At 45.7% G+C, this 17656-nt stretch overlaps 1 protein-coding gene across 1 annotated transcript in view; it reads left to right on the forward strand.

The window, feature by feature from the left end:
* Hydin (HYDIN axonemal central pair apparatus protein) overlaps positions 1-17656 on the forward strand; it is a 307836-nt gene that overhangs the window by 199014 nt on the left and 91166 nt on the right. Inside the window, exons 28-39 of the mRNA XM_021171126.1 lie at positions 612-789; positions 2885-3012; positions 5053-5183; positions 5647-5783; positions 5997-6124; positions 6340-6531; positions 6791-6940; positions 8753-8992; positions 10711-10873; positions 12887-13060; positions 14083-14256; positions 14801-14974. Coding sequence (XP_021026785.1) covers positions 612-789; positions 2885-3012; positions 5053-5183; positions 5647-5783; positions 5997-6124; positions 6340-6531; positions 6791-6940; positions 8753-8992; positions 10711-10873; positions 12887-13060; positions 14083-14256; positions 14801-14974 — 1969 coding nt within the window. The remainder of the gene's footprint in view (positions 1-611; positions 790-2884; positions 3013-5052; positions 5184-5646; positions 5784-5996; positions 6125-6339; positions 6532-6790; positions 6941-8752; positions 8993-10710; positions 10874-12886; positions 13061-14082; positions 14257-14800; positions 14975-17656) is intronic.

Consider the following 17656-nt stretch of genomic DNA (forward strand, 5'->3'; position numbering starts at 1 on the left):
CTAGTGTCTGGCAGGGTGCAGTGGCGCACACTTTTGATCCCAGCGCTGGGAGACAGAGGCAGACAGATCTCTGTGAGTTCAAGGCCATCCCAATACTGTTAAATTGCTAAAGGAGAAAGCTCATTTCAGCTCATAGGTACAGGTGAGAGCTTTCTGAGTAAGACCCCAGTAGCACAGGAAGTAAAAACATCCGTGGGCAAATGGGCTTTCTGAATCTTACAAGTTTCTGTACATAGAAAGAAAATGTGAAGTAATTGGATGGCCAGCCCACAGAGCGGGAAGACATCCCTGCTAGTGACTCGTTGCCATAGAGGACTAGGGTATAGAATATACAAAGAACTAAAAAACTAGGCATTAAGAAAGAATCAAGCTACTTTAGAAATGTTTTATTTGTTCCTCGAATTCCTCCTTTAGGCAGTGCCCGCCCCTAGGCTGTCAGTCCCCACCCCTAGGCTACCAGTGCCCCTCCCCCCAGGTTACCAGTGCCCACCCCTAGGCTGCCTGCTTCCCTGGAGTTTTTTCTTACAGCACCATGGTTATGTCTAACCACCCATCAGAAGCATGAACCCGGGGCACACCATCACGCTCTCTCTGGTCTCTCTTTCATGCAGGGTTTTATCCAGTCGAATAAGGAGCAGGTATTGAAAGTTTACTACTTGCCTGGAATACCTGAGGTCTTTCAAAGAAACTTCCAGATACAGATCGCCCACCTGGTCCCAGAAAACATCACCCTGTACGGAGAGGGCATCTTTCCACGAATCAGCCTTGACCTACACAGGAACCTCCAAGGTACCGCCACCCTCTCCAATAGCTTACCCACCCCCAATGCAGTAAGTTACTCATCCGCCCCTGGGGGGTGGGGGGTGGAGGACAAAATCTTCTAGTGTTTTCTTTGATGTTCATCTTTGAAGATCAGTGGCTGCTCGCTTTGTTTAGTCATTTTATTTGCCAGAAAAAAAAATCTTCTCTAGTATTATTCTATGTTGTGCCTCAGTTGCCAGGGACTGGGGACAAGAGTTAGATTTCACTCAAACTGTGGTCATTGCAAACTAAGGCTGCTGGCCAATTTTGCCATCAATTAACTCCCACCAACACCAATGTGGTGACATTTGGGCCAAGTGTGTATTCCTTCAGCCAAAGTGTCTCTCCCAGTCTCCTCTCCTGATAACATGTTTGGCATCTTCATTTTGGAGCTGGAGTCTGGTGTACTGTCAGGTGTAGAAATCTCAAAATATAACCTTCGCAGGAAAGCAGCCCTAGCCGTTAGAACTTTACTCCAGGGTTATATGCCTAAAGGCTGAAAATTAGATATTATTAGCTATTTGCCTGTGTGCCTAGCCCCATGTGGTCCCAGAGCCATCTTCCTGTGCCAGGCTGGTAACTCCGGCTTGGTAGGTCCCACAGGGCAGGACCAAATAGCTTACCCACCAGATCAGTGGAAACCTCTTGCTCTTCATGGCCCCCTCTTTGCATTTCTCAGATCTGCTTTCCCTACAGGGTTTCACATGAAAGCTCGCTTCCCAGTTCTCCTCCTTCTCCTCCTTCTCCTAAAGCCACAGACTCACCCACTGAGCATCATCCATTAAATTCTAACTATCAGTCCCCTGGAAACATGGTATGCTTTCATGTTATATTGTATTTCATATGACATGATTGTGAATAGAGATAAGACCACATTATACTCTAACATTAGAACTTCAGTCAAAGGAGGGTAACCCAGCTCCACACACGCCGTCAGTCATCAGGATCTGCTGAAGGCTGACTCCAGGCCCTCGGCTACTGAAATCCACACATGTGCAAGACCCACACATAAAATAGCATGGAATTTGCATGGAACCTACACACATCCTCCCATGTACCTCAGCCCACCACTTCTAGACTCATAGTGCCCAATACAATAGCAGTGGTGTATAAACAGCGATTGCACTCAATTGCCAGGACATAAAAAGAAAAGATCTGTACAGCTTCAGAACAGATGCACTGTTTTTTCCCAAACACTTGCCATCCATAAGTGTTTGAATGTGAAGGTCCTGAACCTACAGGTAGAGAGAGACAGCTGTGAGGGTCTGTCAGGAAGGGGAGCCCTGTGCCTCACAGTTGAAACCCAGCATGATCCCAGTCAGCATCCTGAGATAGAGGATGCGGTTACCAGGGAGATTTCTCAGTTACTCAGATCTGAACATCGTTGGTCTGCATGGGTGTTGACTAGTTGCAGCATTTCTCTTTTTTTTTTTTTTTCATAGCAAGCTTTTTAATTCTTTGCCCACCTTTACCTTCAACGCATTTGAATTTGCAGTGACTTTTGGCCAATCCAAGCATCTGAAGTTCCCCCTGCCAACTGTCATTAAGGGTATTGTGACTCACTTGACTTAAAGTAACTTGACCCCAACACACCCTCTGTTAACTGGGAGGTACTTAGCTTGTGAAAAGCCACTGACCACTACCTCAGTTCAGTCAGCATCAAAGGGGACTGTCAGGAGAGTAGAAGGTTTAGAATTAAGAACTGAGCAGAGTTCCAATTTGTACATCCTGAACCTGCAAGGGATCCCAATTTTCAACCATGAGGCAAAGGTCTCCTTCCTGACCCTCACATCTGGCTCTCTGTACCCGCAGTTTCCTGCAGGAGCCTGTTAATGCCTTGTGCTCCTGAGGACCAGTTTGTAGCTCATGGGCTGTATCATTAAACTCAGTGAGGTCTCAGGTACGAGTTCTACTCACTCACAAATGACCTGCCCCTCCAAAGGGAGAGAAAATATGGTAGGTGAACTGTCAAAACATTCCGTCTCCTCCTCACTCCCCCCTGAACTGAGAGTCGAGGTTTGAAGCCAAACTCATCTCTGTGTCTGATCAGGTTGCTTCTCTCCCCTCCACCCATCTTCCACAGGCAATGAAAAGTATGAACACTTCTTGGAACAAGCAAAGAAAAACGTAGAAAAAGAGTACACTAAATATGAGGCTGTCAATCACTATGAGGCGATGACTGAGGAACTCCCAGAGGAGGAGACCATTGAAGTAAGGCAGGGCGGGGCAGGCATGGCGGGGCAAGGGGCGGGGCAGGGCGGGGCAGGGTATTGACACGGATTATCACAGAAACAAAGTGGAGAAAGATATAGCCAAGGTAAAAGGGAGCCTTGGAAAGACAGCAAGATGAGCCCAAAGAGGTGAGCAGCTATCTGGAGAAGCCATTGAGAGTCTGGGACTTTTCCAAAGGGCAAGAGGGAGGGCACTAAAATGGTCTAACCGGAAGTGCTACGGCATAATTAAGTTTGCATCTCTGAAAGATCCCTGTAGCTTCTTGTGGAGCTATGAGGGGACAGGGCTTAATGGAACCAGAGCAGATATGAGGCGATAGAGGCCTTTTCAAGCTCTTGGGATGATTCTAGGTGAAAGGTAGTAGTGATTATGACGCCCCTGGAAGAGAGGGCTGAGCAGAGACAAGGGCTATTCCAGACCTGGGATGGTCAGGATTGATTAGACATGGAACGAGGTAGGGACAATATTTCACTTGCGTGTATCATAAAGAAGAGTGTATTGGGAGAGGAAACTTTGGAGGGAAATCAAGTTTTTGTAGGAAAGGGAGGAGGGGAGATGAATCAAGATGGTCCATTACTACAAGTATCTTAGTCACCTATGCATCTCCCACCCACTCCTTTCAGTCCTTCCATCTCCCCTCTGTCTCCCAACTTTATGCCCCCTCTTTTTTCAAACCATCCAAGTCCAGTTAGAGCAGTCTGTATGTTTAGATGTATGACATCATCTACTGAGGCATGAACAACCTACCAAGATCCACCTCTTCCCAGGAAAAGTCTCCCTCCATTGGCAGCCATCAACCACCATTGCCTGCTCAGTGAGGGGTGAGGCACTGGGAATCCCTCCTCACCCATTGCTGGATTTTTTTAACTGGCTTGATCTAGTTGTACAGGTAATCACAGAACTTGTGTGTTCCTGTGTGAGCATCCATCCTGTGTCCCGAAGCCAGCCCTTCATGGCAACCCCCCAACCTCCTCTGATCTCACATCCTTTCAACCCACTCTTCCAAGATGTCTCCTGAGCCTTTGTGAGGGGAGAAAGGAACATGGTTGCACCATCCAGAGCCGAGCGCTCAGAATCACTTACTCTCGGCCTTGAGGACTCTCCTGAATCCGCTCTAAACCCTACCCTCTGCAATAGGAAACCTTCTCTGCCTGTAACGCAAACTTCAGGGGATCCAGTGCCAGTGGCTCTGGCCGCTGTGGACCTCTGGGCTCAAATGCATTTAAATACAGACACACATCTTCACATAAGTAAGACTTTGAAGGAGAAACTGGGGGTGGAACGTCCTAACTTGGTGTCCTTGCATGGGACTAGAAAAACGCCCATTGAAGCTGAAATCATGCAGAGAAAACACACAGGAGGTCTACAGTACTTAAGAATTTTTGTCAAAATATTTTTTACTTTTAAAAACATTTATTATATGTGTATTTGCCAGGGGAGTGTGCGGACGTCACAGAGCAGCTGAGAGAGTAAGAGGACAGCTTTCAGGAGTTAGTTCTTCCTTCCAATGTAGGGAGTGAACCCAGTCCTTCACACACTGGCAGCAAATGCCTCTTTACCTGCTGAGCCCATGTCAAAACATTTTTAGACTGTAGTGTTTTGGGGCAGGGAGATGGGCGAGCATCTGTGAGCACTTGCGGCTCTTCCAGAGGATCCAAGTTCAGTCCCCAACGTCCACACAGTGGCTCACAATCATCCCTAACTATAGTTCAGGGAATCTGTGCCTCTCTTCTGAACTATATGGGTACCAGCCACATATACAGAACACATACATATATGTAGGCAAAACACTCATATACGTGAAATAAACAAATCTAAAACTTTTTTTAAAAAAAATCCTTATTTATAAGTGCATGAAAATTTATTCATTATTAACCTTTACCTGGTACACATTTAAAACTAGGAAAACGTAAAGAATCAAGTTGCTCTTAGTGGGGGGGAAAAAATCCTACCAACAATGAGTAGAGAGAATCCACATTGTAGAACAGTCCTTCCGAATCCCTCTCCCTCTCGCTTCAGATAAGTGCTCATGTCCAGATGGAAGTAGAGCGACTTATAGTCCAAGACTATGCCCTGGAACACCAGAGAAGCATCTCCAATAACACCGAGGACATCTACTTCAGTCAGCGGAGTTGCCGAAAACTAACCAAGTGAGGCCCCCTTGCATCGGTGTTGCCTTTGTTTTGGAGTGTGTTGGAGCGAGCGGTTCTTTGTGTCTCCTGAGATCCTGATTTATCCCCTGGGACTGGAAGCCACGTGCCTCACGTTAGCAGTCACTCCCTAGCATCAAGCCAGCCAGGCAACTCTGGCTCTTAAAGCCAGAGCACCACAGCCAGTAGGCAGGCCCCATCTCATACTGAACATGTCACTAGATAATGACCAAAACACACATGTGGACTTGTGAAGGATACACGGAGTGTCTAGTCTTTATCTAGTGGTCCTTAGCTGTCCTCCACCATACACACACACACACTCTCTCTCTCTCTCTCTCTCTCTCACACACACACACAATAGTTGCACCCAGGAGAGAACATACACTCTCTCCCTTTGTGAAGAGCGGCCTTCTGGGCTTGAAAGTGACCAGTGACTAGGACATCCCCCTGACTGTTTCAGAGTCCAGCTGCCAGAGTACATCCTGGACTTCGGCTACATTGTACTTGGTGACGTCAGAACCCACATCATCAAGATCACCAACACCAGCCACTTCCCCGTGTCCTTCCACGCAGAGAAACAGGTCCTTCACGAAACAGGTACCAGGAGCCACCCGAATATCCCATCCTTCCAGGGCCTGTGACAGGTGCCTACCCCCCTGACATCCCTGCTGCTTCTGCACTCAGCTAAAGGGGTTTCTAGGCTGTTCTGCCATACCTCCGTCAGCCTATTGCAGAGGTCATAGCAGCTTCTATGTGCTGTTTTCCTTGCTCATGAAAAACATTTTTCTTTTCCCCTCTGTCTTGGTCCAGGCTTCAGCACTGAGCTAGACCGTGTGAAAAATCTGCCTTACTGTGAGACAGAAACATTTGAAGTGAGGTGTGACCCACAAGGGGCTAATCTCCCTGTGGGGAACAAAGAAGTCATTCTCCCCATCAAGGTACAGTGCACCCCTGCCTACCATGGCCATCCAGGTCATCCAGGTTGAGAACCCCAAGATGATGCAGTACTGGGGATCAAAAGCTGGGCTCTGAGCCTCCCAGGCAAGACCTCTTATCACCGAGCTACATGTCCAGCTGGAGACAGTGTTTTGCTGTGGTTTTCCCCTAACTCAAGGGGAAACACAAGGTAACTGTAATTCCCTGTCTGTCCCAGGTGTACGGAGGGCCAACCATTCACCTCTGCCTCCAGGCCACGGTGATCATCCCAAGTATGACCCTGTCGTGCAACAAAATAGAGTTTGCCACGATTCAGTGTGGGCAGTGCGTGGTGGAAACGATCCAGCTTTCCAACCATCTCCAAGTCCCTTGTGAATGGTTCGTCCACACCCCAAAGTCTACTAACAAGGTAAATTGTGTTCCCCTTCCCGCCTTTCCTACTTGAACCAGAGTTGGGACTCTAGCCCTTCCTCCCGTCATCTTAACTTCCCGTTGGAAGACTCTCAGTGTCAACCGTGCCTTGCCATTGGGTAAAATGTCTTACTCCCTTTTGCCTCCCATGCACACTCCCTGATGCCACTCAGGAAGTGCAGCTCCCCTATGCGTGGGGAATGGAATGGATCTGCTCTCCACATATAAGACCTAACTGTCTCACCTTCACAACCCAGCTGGATAAACACATGCCAAAGTATTTACGGCGGAAGCTGCAAGCCGAGATGATTCCCAAGTCTCGGATCTTTGAGATCCAACCCACTTCTGGCATCTTGGATCCCGGCGAGAGGGCTAATGTGCAAGTGAAATTCATGCCCAAGGAAGAGGTGAGCTCAAAAGAGAAATGAGGCTTTGCAAAGATCTCCCTTCTGGGTCTCTCTGAGGTCTTAAGCCCATTTTCCATATGGCCTGTCCTCCAAGTTCACCCATTTGCTGTGTGGCCCAGAGGGCTGGGTTCAGTAGACCTGAGTAACATCAACTTTCTCAGTGGCACGGAATTAGTGGCATACTGCTTGGGTATTTACAAGCTGTGGATCTTTGAAAAAATCACTTGTCTGACTAAGCCCCAGCTTGTTCATAGGTAACATAAAGAAACAATAATACTCCCATATCAAAACTCCCTTATTGCAATTCTGAAACCCAATAAAGCTTCCAAAAGTGGGGGGTTGAAATTTCATAAGTCTCATATTAAAACTCACTCAATAGAAAAATCTCATTTGAACGGACACGACTGTTTTTGCCTTTCTTTGTCCTACTTAGTTTCCAAGCATTGCAGCTACAGAAATATTAATGGGTTTCATCACAGGAGACCTCACTGAGATGGCTCAGGGCATCAGGTGACAGAGCCTCTATCCTCTGTGCTTACCTCCTTGCAAGTCAGCATATAAAAGCAGCTGGAAGCTGAAAGTTCAGATAAGCGAGTACTGAGATGCAGCCATGGCTCTCTTTGGGTCATTCTAAAGATTAATAACACCAACTGGAGCACAGAGCACACTGCTCGGTGCGCCATCCATGACCCAGTGACTATGACCATGAGTGACGCAGGAACCATAAGTCATCACGGCAGCCAGCATTTCCTGGCAGAAAGCCTCCCTGAACCTCACAAATGTCATCAGTGTGAAGTCACTCCTCATGGAGAACATGGCAAGCATTGCAAAAATCCTAGAACCAGAGAGGCTCTCAAGAAGTCCTCCCTACCCCCACCCCCACCGTGACAACGTTTATTCAAAGCCTAAGATATCCGAGTGATATTTTCCTTTTGATTGTTTTCAAAGACAGGGTTTTGTGTACCCCAGAATGGCCTGGAGCTCACCAAATAGCACCTAGGATGGCATTGAACCCTTGATCCTCTGCCTTCCAAGTACTGGAATTATAGGCATGTACATGTACACACACACACACACACACACACACACACACACCATGACTCCATGGATAGTTAAGAGCACTGTCTGTCTGCTCTTGCAGAAGTCTTGAGTTCAATTCCCAGCAACCACATGATGACTCACAACCATCTAGACCAGGACCTGATGCCCTCTTGTGGTATGTAGGTGTACATGCAGGCAGACTACTCATAATACATAAAATAAATAAATCTTTAAAAAAAAAAAAAGTGTGTCTTAAGATTTAGTCAAGATTTGGGTGTTATTTTCTTTTTCTTTGTGGCACTGGGAATTGAGCTATCGTCAGCCTGGTTTTAAATTTTTTCACTTCTGAATGAGGGAGATCTCACTAAAAAGCAGAGGAGATGGAATGTTTGCCGTGTTCCTGGTAGTCATTGGTGGAAGTTGCTGCTGCGGCTGCGGCTGCTGGACAAGATTAGTTCCCTAGCTTTTCTGTTGTACTCTCAGCTGCCTGTGGGAATTTGACAGTCTCAGGACCAGACAGGGTGATGCCCACAGAGGAAACTCAGAGGCATGAGAATAGCATTAGAAGTCCTTCTCGATTTGAGCGAGCCCCGGCAGAGTGCCTAGCATGTGATATACACAGCACGCAAATACTCCACCACAGAGATTGCTCTTTCACAGCTCTGTAGGAAATATGTCTCTTTTCATCTGGAGACAAGAAGTTTTGTCCCTTTTGTGGCTCTCAGTTTTGCATTGTGTTTTGTTGTTTTTGTTTTCCCCCATGTTTTCTAGAAACTTTACAGCCAGTCTCTGCTGTTCCAAATTGGCCAGAGCTCTCAGAAGCTGACACTTCTAGCCCAGGGTCAAGGTCTGGAGCCACGCCTGGAGTTCAGCCCTTCAGTTCTGGAACTGGGGCCCCTCCTGCCTTTTGCATCAGGAGATGAGGCTGAGGTGATTGTGAGGAACCCCTGCAACTTCCCCATTGAGTTTTACTCCCTAGAATTTGACCAGCAGTATCTCTTAGAAGAGAAGGTGAGTAGAGACAAAACCAAACCCCCTTCCTGACATGACAGGCCCCACCCCTGGCATGCGTCCTTGTGTCTGCAGTACCTTCCTTCTGGCCTTTCCCCTCCTCTCTCCTTGTCAGTTTATCAATCTCTCCTCCATAGCCTTTCCCCACTTTCTTCTTCTCTCCACAGGAGAACTTACTGCTTTAAAAAAAAAATTCCAATATGCTTTTTTAAACAAATTAAAAATCCAATGCATGTTTATGGTCAACATCTGCACAGTAAAGAACTACATGTGACAACCTGGCATTATATTTAAAATGATTTTCTTTTAGACTTCCTATAATTGGGGCACTTAAGAAATATGGGCTGGGGATAGTGCTTACTGACTTGGTAAAGTTCAATCTTTAAAGCATGAGGACCTGCATCCAGTCCCCAACAGTCACAGTAATGCATAGTTGTGATCCTAGCACTGGGAGAGCAGAGACAGGTAGTATTTTTTTTTTTTTTTTGAAGATCACTCAGAATCAACCATGCTAGCTGGATCAGTAAGCTTCAAATTCAGTGAAAGACCCTGAATCAAAGCAAAAAAGTAGAGAGTGATTGAGGAAGATAGCGAAAAATCAACCTATCCGCCGCATGTGACACACACACACACACACATAAATAATTTTAAAATGCATGAACTATGACAATCTCTGCCCTTAGTTTGAATAATGTAGACCATTTACTTTTAATGTAATGGTTGATATACTGAGGACTGTACCTGCCATTTTGTTTTGTTGGTTTTGCTTTTTGTCCTCTGTAGACTTTGTGCTGCCTTCTTATCAGTCCTTCCAATGTTGTTTACCATTCTATTTCAACTTATCTGGAGCATTTTTTTAGCTTCTTTATATAGCTTCTTTAGTTACTGCTACACCTGTTACCTTGTGTCTACTTAACTTATTATAACCAACGGGGGATCAAGCTCCTCATTTTAATGTAACTTTGTTAAATCTTTCCTTATAACATTGTAACTACATGTTGTTTTGTTAGAAAGCCACAGAGAAGAAGACGCATTTGTCCATTTACTCTTTCCATTATTCATCATTTTCTTTCTGATATTCCAGTGCTTCTTTTTTTTACCATTTCCTTTCCATTTAAAGATCCATTACTGGCTACTTTTTTATTATTATTTTTTAGCTAGTACACAGAATGAGTTTCATTATAACATTCTCATATATATATTGCCATTGTAACTTCTAATCCCATTTATTCTTTCCTTAGCAATACCCTGCATGCATAACATCACCTCACTGCATAAGATTAGCTAATCTAGTGACATTATAGACATCTCAGTTTTAAAACAGTGACAAATTCATCTAATAACACAATCTCACGTTTCAGAACATACCCCTCTCTTTAGTTGACTTGTAACTGTACTTTTTAAAAGAATGATAATGTAATTCTATATGTTTGTTATTAGAAGAATCTATTGTGCTATTTTCAAAGAAAAAAATCATCTCCACATGTGAAATGCTTGGGCGGATATCAAAAAACATAAAGGTTTTGAATCCTTGTTCGTTCAGGATTTAGCTCTATATTTAGACCTCTCCGAAGGACCCCACCATGTGACACCCATAAAGCATCTCTCCAAATCTCATCCTCGGGTTTGTGTGTGTGTGTGTGTGTGTGTGTGAGGCCAGCAAGCAAGAGGAAACCTCCATTGAGGCCAACAGTAGCTCTCAATCTCTCCTTGAGCAGATGTTGCGACAGCTGAAGGGCTATGACTCCTACAACACCCTGCTGCTGCCTCCCCGGAACCCAGGGGAGAAGCTGCCACAGGAAGTCTATGATTACTTTAAGGAGATGAAGAAATCAAAAGAGGAGTTCATGAAGGCCAAGTACATGGAGAACCTGGAGAATGGTGAGAACCCAGCATGGAGCTGAGCAAGCTCTGGGCCGTTGTCCCATTCTCTTCTAGTTATCCTTGCCATGGGACCAACCCACTCTTGAGTACCTGCCGGGTACCTGGAGCCTTATATATCCTGTTTAAGACCATTACAAAATGGGTCTGAAAGAACCTAGCGGGGAAACCCCTACTCGAGTCCTGAGGCAGCACGCACCCAAGGAATCACGAGAGACTGTCTTGATGCAAACACACGAGGCAGTTTAATGAACGAAGCTCCGGGCCAACATGTATCTCACGCAGGAGACAGGGGAGTTGACCCTAAGGCTCAAAAGTTAGGGGTTTATATAGGAAAGGGGTAGGGGGATAGGGAAAATTGGCGCAGTTACACACAAGTGGGCAGTTTAAACATCAGTGACCAGTCTGTGACAGTAACTCTAAAGGGAGGGTGTTTATCTTGGTTGGCAGGTCTTCTGGCTAAGCTCAAACCATATCAGCATGTGACCCATTACTCCTCTGAGCTTTTCCAGAGATTGTCCTTGGATGTCTTTCTTATCTCAATGGCTAGTTGGTTCCTGGGATGACTTTATAGCCTTTGTGTCGGCCCAACACTCTTATCTTTATGGCTTTAAGTCTATAAACCTTCTGACTAGGGCCTTGAATAAACCTTCTGGCTAGGGCTTTGAAGCCTTGAATTTAGTTTTCTTTCTTTCAGGTCCTGTGGTCTTTGTGTTAAGGATGCAGAGGCTGGGCACAGTCTGCTCTCACTAAGGTCCAGAGGTTACTGAGACTTAAAACAAGAGTAAAGGTTAAAGACCACACTCAAGATTGTCCTCTGACCTCCTCATGTGCACACACACACACACACACACACACATACACAGACACACACACACAGATGACCTTGAACTCGGAGATCTCCCTGTCTTCAAGATCTCCATACCAAGATCCAGGTCAGAAACTTCTATCTCCCAGCCTCCAGATTAGGGTCACTGGTGACCCTTCCAGTTCTGGATTGTAGTTCATTCCAAATATAGAAAAGTTGACAACCAGGAATAGCCACTACAGGTTGGGTTTCGTTTTGTTTTGTTTGTATTTCATTTGTCCCAGTAGAAGATGGTCTGAATCCAAGCTGATGGGTCCAGGAACAACCCAGGCTGGATGCTCACCAATACCTTTCTCGACACTGGTTCACACTGCTTTCATGCTGTGGACTCTCCCTTCTCTGACCATGACCCAGGGGAGGGCGGCTGCCTCTAGTCACATCTCAGTTCTAAACAAAACACAGGAGTTCCCTAGGTCAGTGAGAGATCACCTATTGTCACAGGCTGTTGTACCCACTGAGACACTGTGGAAGAGCAAAGAGCAAGCAGTGAGGTGGGTGGCGGCCTGACATGGGTCAGGCACCTTGAGAATGTTGGCGAGGCAGTGAGAGTGGAAGCAGGCTCCAGCTGATGTGTACAGAATGGTCTCCACATCATTCTGAAAGCCTGAGAATTAAAGATGTGGACAGTAGAGTTCTCCTGCTCCAGCGATTATAAAGCTAGCTTCAATTCCTGTCACCCTCTGTCTATCTCAATCCCTGTAACTTGTGACGATTTTAAACTTTATATTCTGGGGCTATTTGGAATTCTCCAAGTTTCTGGGTCAACTGCACACTCTTGGTATTTAAACATGATTAAATGCTGAAACACTGCGCATGAAGAAGCACTGGAGCAGGCTCATGGTTGGTCTTGATTTTTAGGATTGGGTCGGTACAGGATGATTACCAGTGCAGCCATTCTTTATTAGTATGATTAAATAATATGTTTGTATTAATTCTTTGAGAATTTCATAGAACTTATTTTGAAGATATTTACCCTTGACTCCTAGCTCCCTTCCTCCAAGCTCCATCCACCCTTCCTTGTTCCTCCTCCCTGCCTCTCCCCATTTCCTGTTTTCTTTTTTCCTCGAATCTCTTTCCCCCTTCCCCTTTCTCCCCTCCCAACTCCCTTCTGGTGTGTTTTCATCCTCCTACCCCCTCCCCAGCAGAAGAGGAAGAAATGAACACGTCTGACCAAGGAACCACCAGCACAAAGAGGACATCAATTAGCCGAGGGGTCTCAGTCACATCCAACCTGGAAGAGCGGCATCTCACAACTGAAGCCAGAAACTACCTAGATGAGGACGACTATGAGGAAAGCCTGGAAAAATTAACATTTCAAAGTAACTGAGCACTGCGGGAGGGGTGGGGATGGGGGGGAAACACTGCTGGGGGGGGGAAACACTGCTGGGGGGGAAAACACTGCTGGGGGGGGACACTGCTGGGGGCGGGACAGCTCTGGCTGAGCAAAAATGAAAGAGCTGCTCAAGAAAGATCTAAGCATCTTTTTCCATATAAAGGGGTACTCTGGGTTTCTGGCAGCGGCCTCCCACCTACCACATGTACCCTCTGGTGAAGACTGACCCATCTTCTCACACAGTGCTATGAGCATGGAAGCCTGCAGAGCAGCTTAATGTGGAATGTGTCCTCCTTGCCACAGTCACTTGCATTTTAACTTGGCTAAGGAAGACCCAATGCCTTAATGCTAAGAGTATGGCCAAATGGGAACTGTTAAAAAACAAAACAAAACAAAACAAAACAAAACAAACAAACAAAATACCCTGAGGATGTGGAGAACATTCTTTTAGACATCCCTCCAATCAAACCATTAAGAAACCATTTCACCTCCCAGCATCTAGGATCCATTTTTCTGACCTTTATTTTCTCTGAGATCTGAGTTAAAGCTGGGGGCACAGTGATAAACCCGAGACAAAGGCAGAATCCCTGGTTTCCAACCTCCCTGGCGCCCAACCTGACTCAGCTCACTTGCCCCTGTGCATCAGTCCCTGACCTTTTGTGGCACTTTCTCCCCATTGCATAGTCCTGGCTCCTCCCGTACACCCAGCTCCAGACTCTTCCACATGGCCATCCTTTCTATGTTTCAACAAGAGAAATCCCTCCCAGTGGAATTTAAGTCAATGAATATCCTTTTTTTTTTTTTTCACTTTAAAATATAGACACAAAGTAATAGCCAAATGAAGCATTCTTATGCACCATGGCAGGGACTGCTGCAGCAGTGGGCATTTTAAAAAATAAGAGTATTTTAAAGGAAAAAACTCATTCCCATCACTATCGGTGCCTGTGTCCCTATGTAAATCCCCGGATGTGCGCCTGTGCACACACTCACTGTGGTTTGGATCCCCAGCCGACAAGATGCAGAGCACAGACAGCCACTCCGTAGAGGAGGTTGGAGAGGTGGAGAGCAATCCAGTGAGCAAGGCAATCGCACGCCACCTGGGCATTGACATTTCTGCAGAAGGCCGCTTGGCCAAGAACCGGAAGGGCATCGCCATTATCGTCCATGGGACGCCCTTGTCAGGTATGCAACAATCCCTGAGGGGAGACTGTCAACAGAGATGCCACGACTCCTCCATACAGAACCATGGCAACCTCTGCTGTGATCAGGGCAGATCCTAAGAGTTTCATCTGAGGAACAGCATTACAATGCTCGCAGGCATATACCCAGAGTGGGGGGCAGGAGGTGGGGGGTGGGGTGGAGAGACCAAAAAAGAGATCTAAATTTTTGGGTCTTCTTTACCACAGTTAGAAAAGACAATGTCTTCCTATTAGAATCAGAGACAGTGGGGGCTACACAGTACTTTAGAGATCATCCACTGTGACCTGTTTTTCAACCTGAGGAGCAAAGCCTAATGAGGGGAATGGTTGTCATGGCCCTGTGCTTAGGAATAGATGCCCAGCTCATGTTCACAGCATGATGCTGCTTCGTCTCCGCTGGTGCTATCTCTGGCCACTTCAGAGACTTGAAGGTGAAGCACTCAGAAATCACTCCATAGGGTACTTTGTTCTGCAGACTTTTGAGCAAATGAGAATCCTAAGAGTCGATGCCCTGGATGTTTTTACAGGAAAGACAGCCAATGCCATCAGCATGGCCAAGTTCTACAACGCAGCCTGCCTGAACATTGACTCCATCGTCTTAGAAGCCCTATCAGACACCAACAACATCCTAGGGATTCGGGCCCGGGAGCTGTGCATCAGAGCTGCCATAGAGCAGTCCATGAGGGAAGCAGAGGAGTCAGGTAAGGTCCATGATTGCAGGTGTGTGTGTGTGTGTACACATGTAAGGGCATGTGCATGTTAAAGTCAGGGGACAACCTTGGGTGTCCTACTTCAGAGGCTGCCCATCTGGTTTATTGAGACAGGGTCTCTCCCTGGTCTGGAGCTCACTGGTTGCACTAAGCTAGCTGGTCGGTGAGTCCCCAAAATCCATCTGCTTTCTTTTCCCCAGCACTGGATCTACAGGCCCTGCTGTTTATGTGGGTTCTAGGGATCGAACTCGGGTCCTCACACTTGCATAGCAAGCACCTTCTGAGCTAATCTCTCACCTCGGGACCTTTACGGGGAAGGCCATTCTTCCTCTATGCAGCTCTCTGAGCTTCCTCTCCTATAGCCCGGTCTGAGGCTGGCGTATGACATGTAGCTAGAGGATTCTCCTCTTCATCCAGCATGCATGCAGAGCTGTCATCCCCTGACCATTGCAGGTGTGTGTGTGACATAGTAGAAAAGCAGACCAGGAAGAGCCACAACCCGTATATTATTAATATTATTAATACTATTAATATTTATTATATTATTATATTATATTTTTATATTTTTATATATTTTTATATTTATTTATATATATTTATATATAAATATATAAATATATATAAATATAAATATATAAATATATTGTGTATATATATTTATATTATATGTTGTTATATATTATATTTTTATATATGTTATATTATTATAATATATTATATATATTATAATATTATTAATATATTATATTATTAAGGTTGGTGTAACACTTGGAGGGGAGACAAAAATGAGTTCACTCGACAGGAGAAAACACTTACAACCATAAAGTGTTTGGTTTCCTTGAGAGAGTAAGTTTGGAACTAGAAGGTTCCAGCAAAGGTGATTTGGGGAAATCTTTGCGGAAATGGACTTTGAAGATTGGGAAAATATTAACAGGCAAACTAGAGACAAGGGCAAGACCAAGAAATCACAGAGGTTGATAGTAAATCAGAGGTGGAAAGGCTGGTTGTATAAACAGATCAATTGTAATAAGCTTTGATTTTCATTCTCTTGAATAAAAAGAGTTGGGGGTGACTGTGGTCTGTCTCCTGGATGTCCAAAAGCGACAGTAGAAAAGTAACTCTCATAATGTAAAGGGAATAGAAAAGCAGGAAGAAATGGCCTTGGTCCAGCTCGCTCTGTGTTACATACGTGATGGAGGACTGAGCAGGGACACTCAGGGATGAGCACAGAGACCTCTAGCCACAGAAACGAGGAGAGTGACGTCATTTACCCTGCAAGGACTCCTGGGAGGAGGAAGCATAAGAAGATGGGTTGAACTTTTGGATCTCAGCATAGAGAAGCCTGGTATGGTCTTCCTAGTACAAGCCAAGAATTCTGGCTTCATCCAGTCACCTGAGGACCATGGATCAGGAGAGCGGAGACACAGGGTTCAAAGCAGGGGATCTGAGTAGAGCTGGATCCTCTCTCTGTGAACAGTCCTAACAACATGACACAGCTCCTGACAGCACCCCACACCTGCTAGTTGATCAACTCCCAGTTCCTCCGCTTGGGATGCTCCTGGGAAAACAAGGTTCTTTACTGGACAGATAAGAGAAATGGTTCCTTGGGGGAAATCCCAGGCAATATCATAACTCTCTCTTAAATGTGCTCCCGTATCTAATAAACCGGTGGTCCGTGCCATTGTGTTAGCATTCCAATGGTCCATGCGATCATGTTAGCCTCCCAGTGATCCAGGCGATCATGTTAGCCTCCCAGTGATCCAGGCCATCATGTTAGCATCCCAGTGGTCCATGCCATCATGTTAGCATCCCAGTGGTCCATGCCATCATGTTAGCCTCCCAGTGATTCTTTCCATCATATTAGCATCCCAGTAGTCTAAGACATTGTGTTAGCATTCCAGTGGTCCATGCCATCATGTTAGCATCCCGAGAAATGATAGGTTTGAGCCTCTGAGCTGAGTACCATCAAGCTGAAGGCAGGCCTTGGGGAGTCCATCAGTGAAGTGAGAGCTGCAGACACTGCAGAGATGCAGTTGTCCCAGAGAAGAAGGGAACTCTCTCGAGAAGACTTGCATGTTAGCAGGAAGAACTGGAAGAGAAGTCGGAGGACAGTTAGATGCGGGTAGGGCCCCAAAGGAAGACACTCAGCAGGGCAGGGAGTAGGGAAAAAGGAGAGAGAAAGGGGAGAGAGGTGAGGCTTCCGTGGCCTCTGCTCTCCTTGCCCTCCTTTGCTCTAGTAAACATACTGTTCTCACTTTATTTATATTCATCTATTTCACAGTTTTTATGCTTGGCTTAGCTATTGACCTATCCATCCTCATGGAACAGGTTAAATAAAATATACCACTGTAGTTGATTTTGTTTTATTTTTATGTGCTACTGGAAATTTTTTTTAATTACATACATCATTGTGACAGCAGTGGTTTGGTTCACTGTTCAGAAAAATTGAGCAGTGAAGGGGACAGGGGCAAAATGATGACAGGGCACAGAAAGGGGATGACGACAAAAGAAAGAAGAAAGGAAAACGCAGGGAGAAAGGGAAAACAAGAAGGAAGTTATGTATTCAAATGAAAACTTTTTTTTGATTTTTAATATTTTTATTACATATTTTCCTCAATTACATTTCCAATGCTATCCCAAAAGTCCCCCATAGCGCCCCCCACTTCCCTACCC

The sequence above is a fragment of the Mus caroli genome, chromosome 8, assembly GCF_900094665.2.
Source record: "Mus caroli chromosome 8, CAROLI_EIJ_v1.1, whole genome shotgun sequence".
NCBI classification, from domain to species: domain Eukaryota; kingdom Metazoa; phylum Chordata; class Mammalia; order Rodentia; family Muridae; genus Mus; species Mus caroli.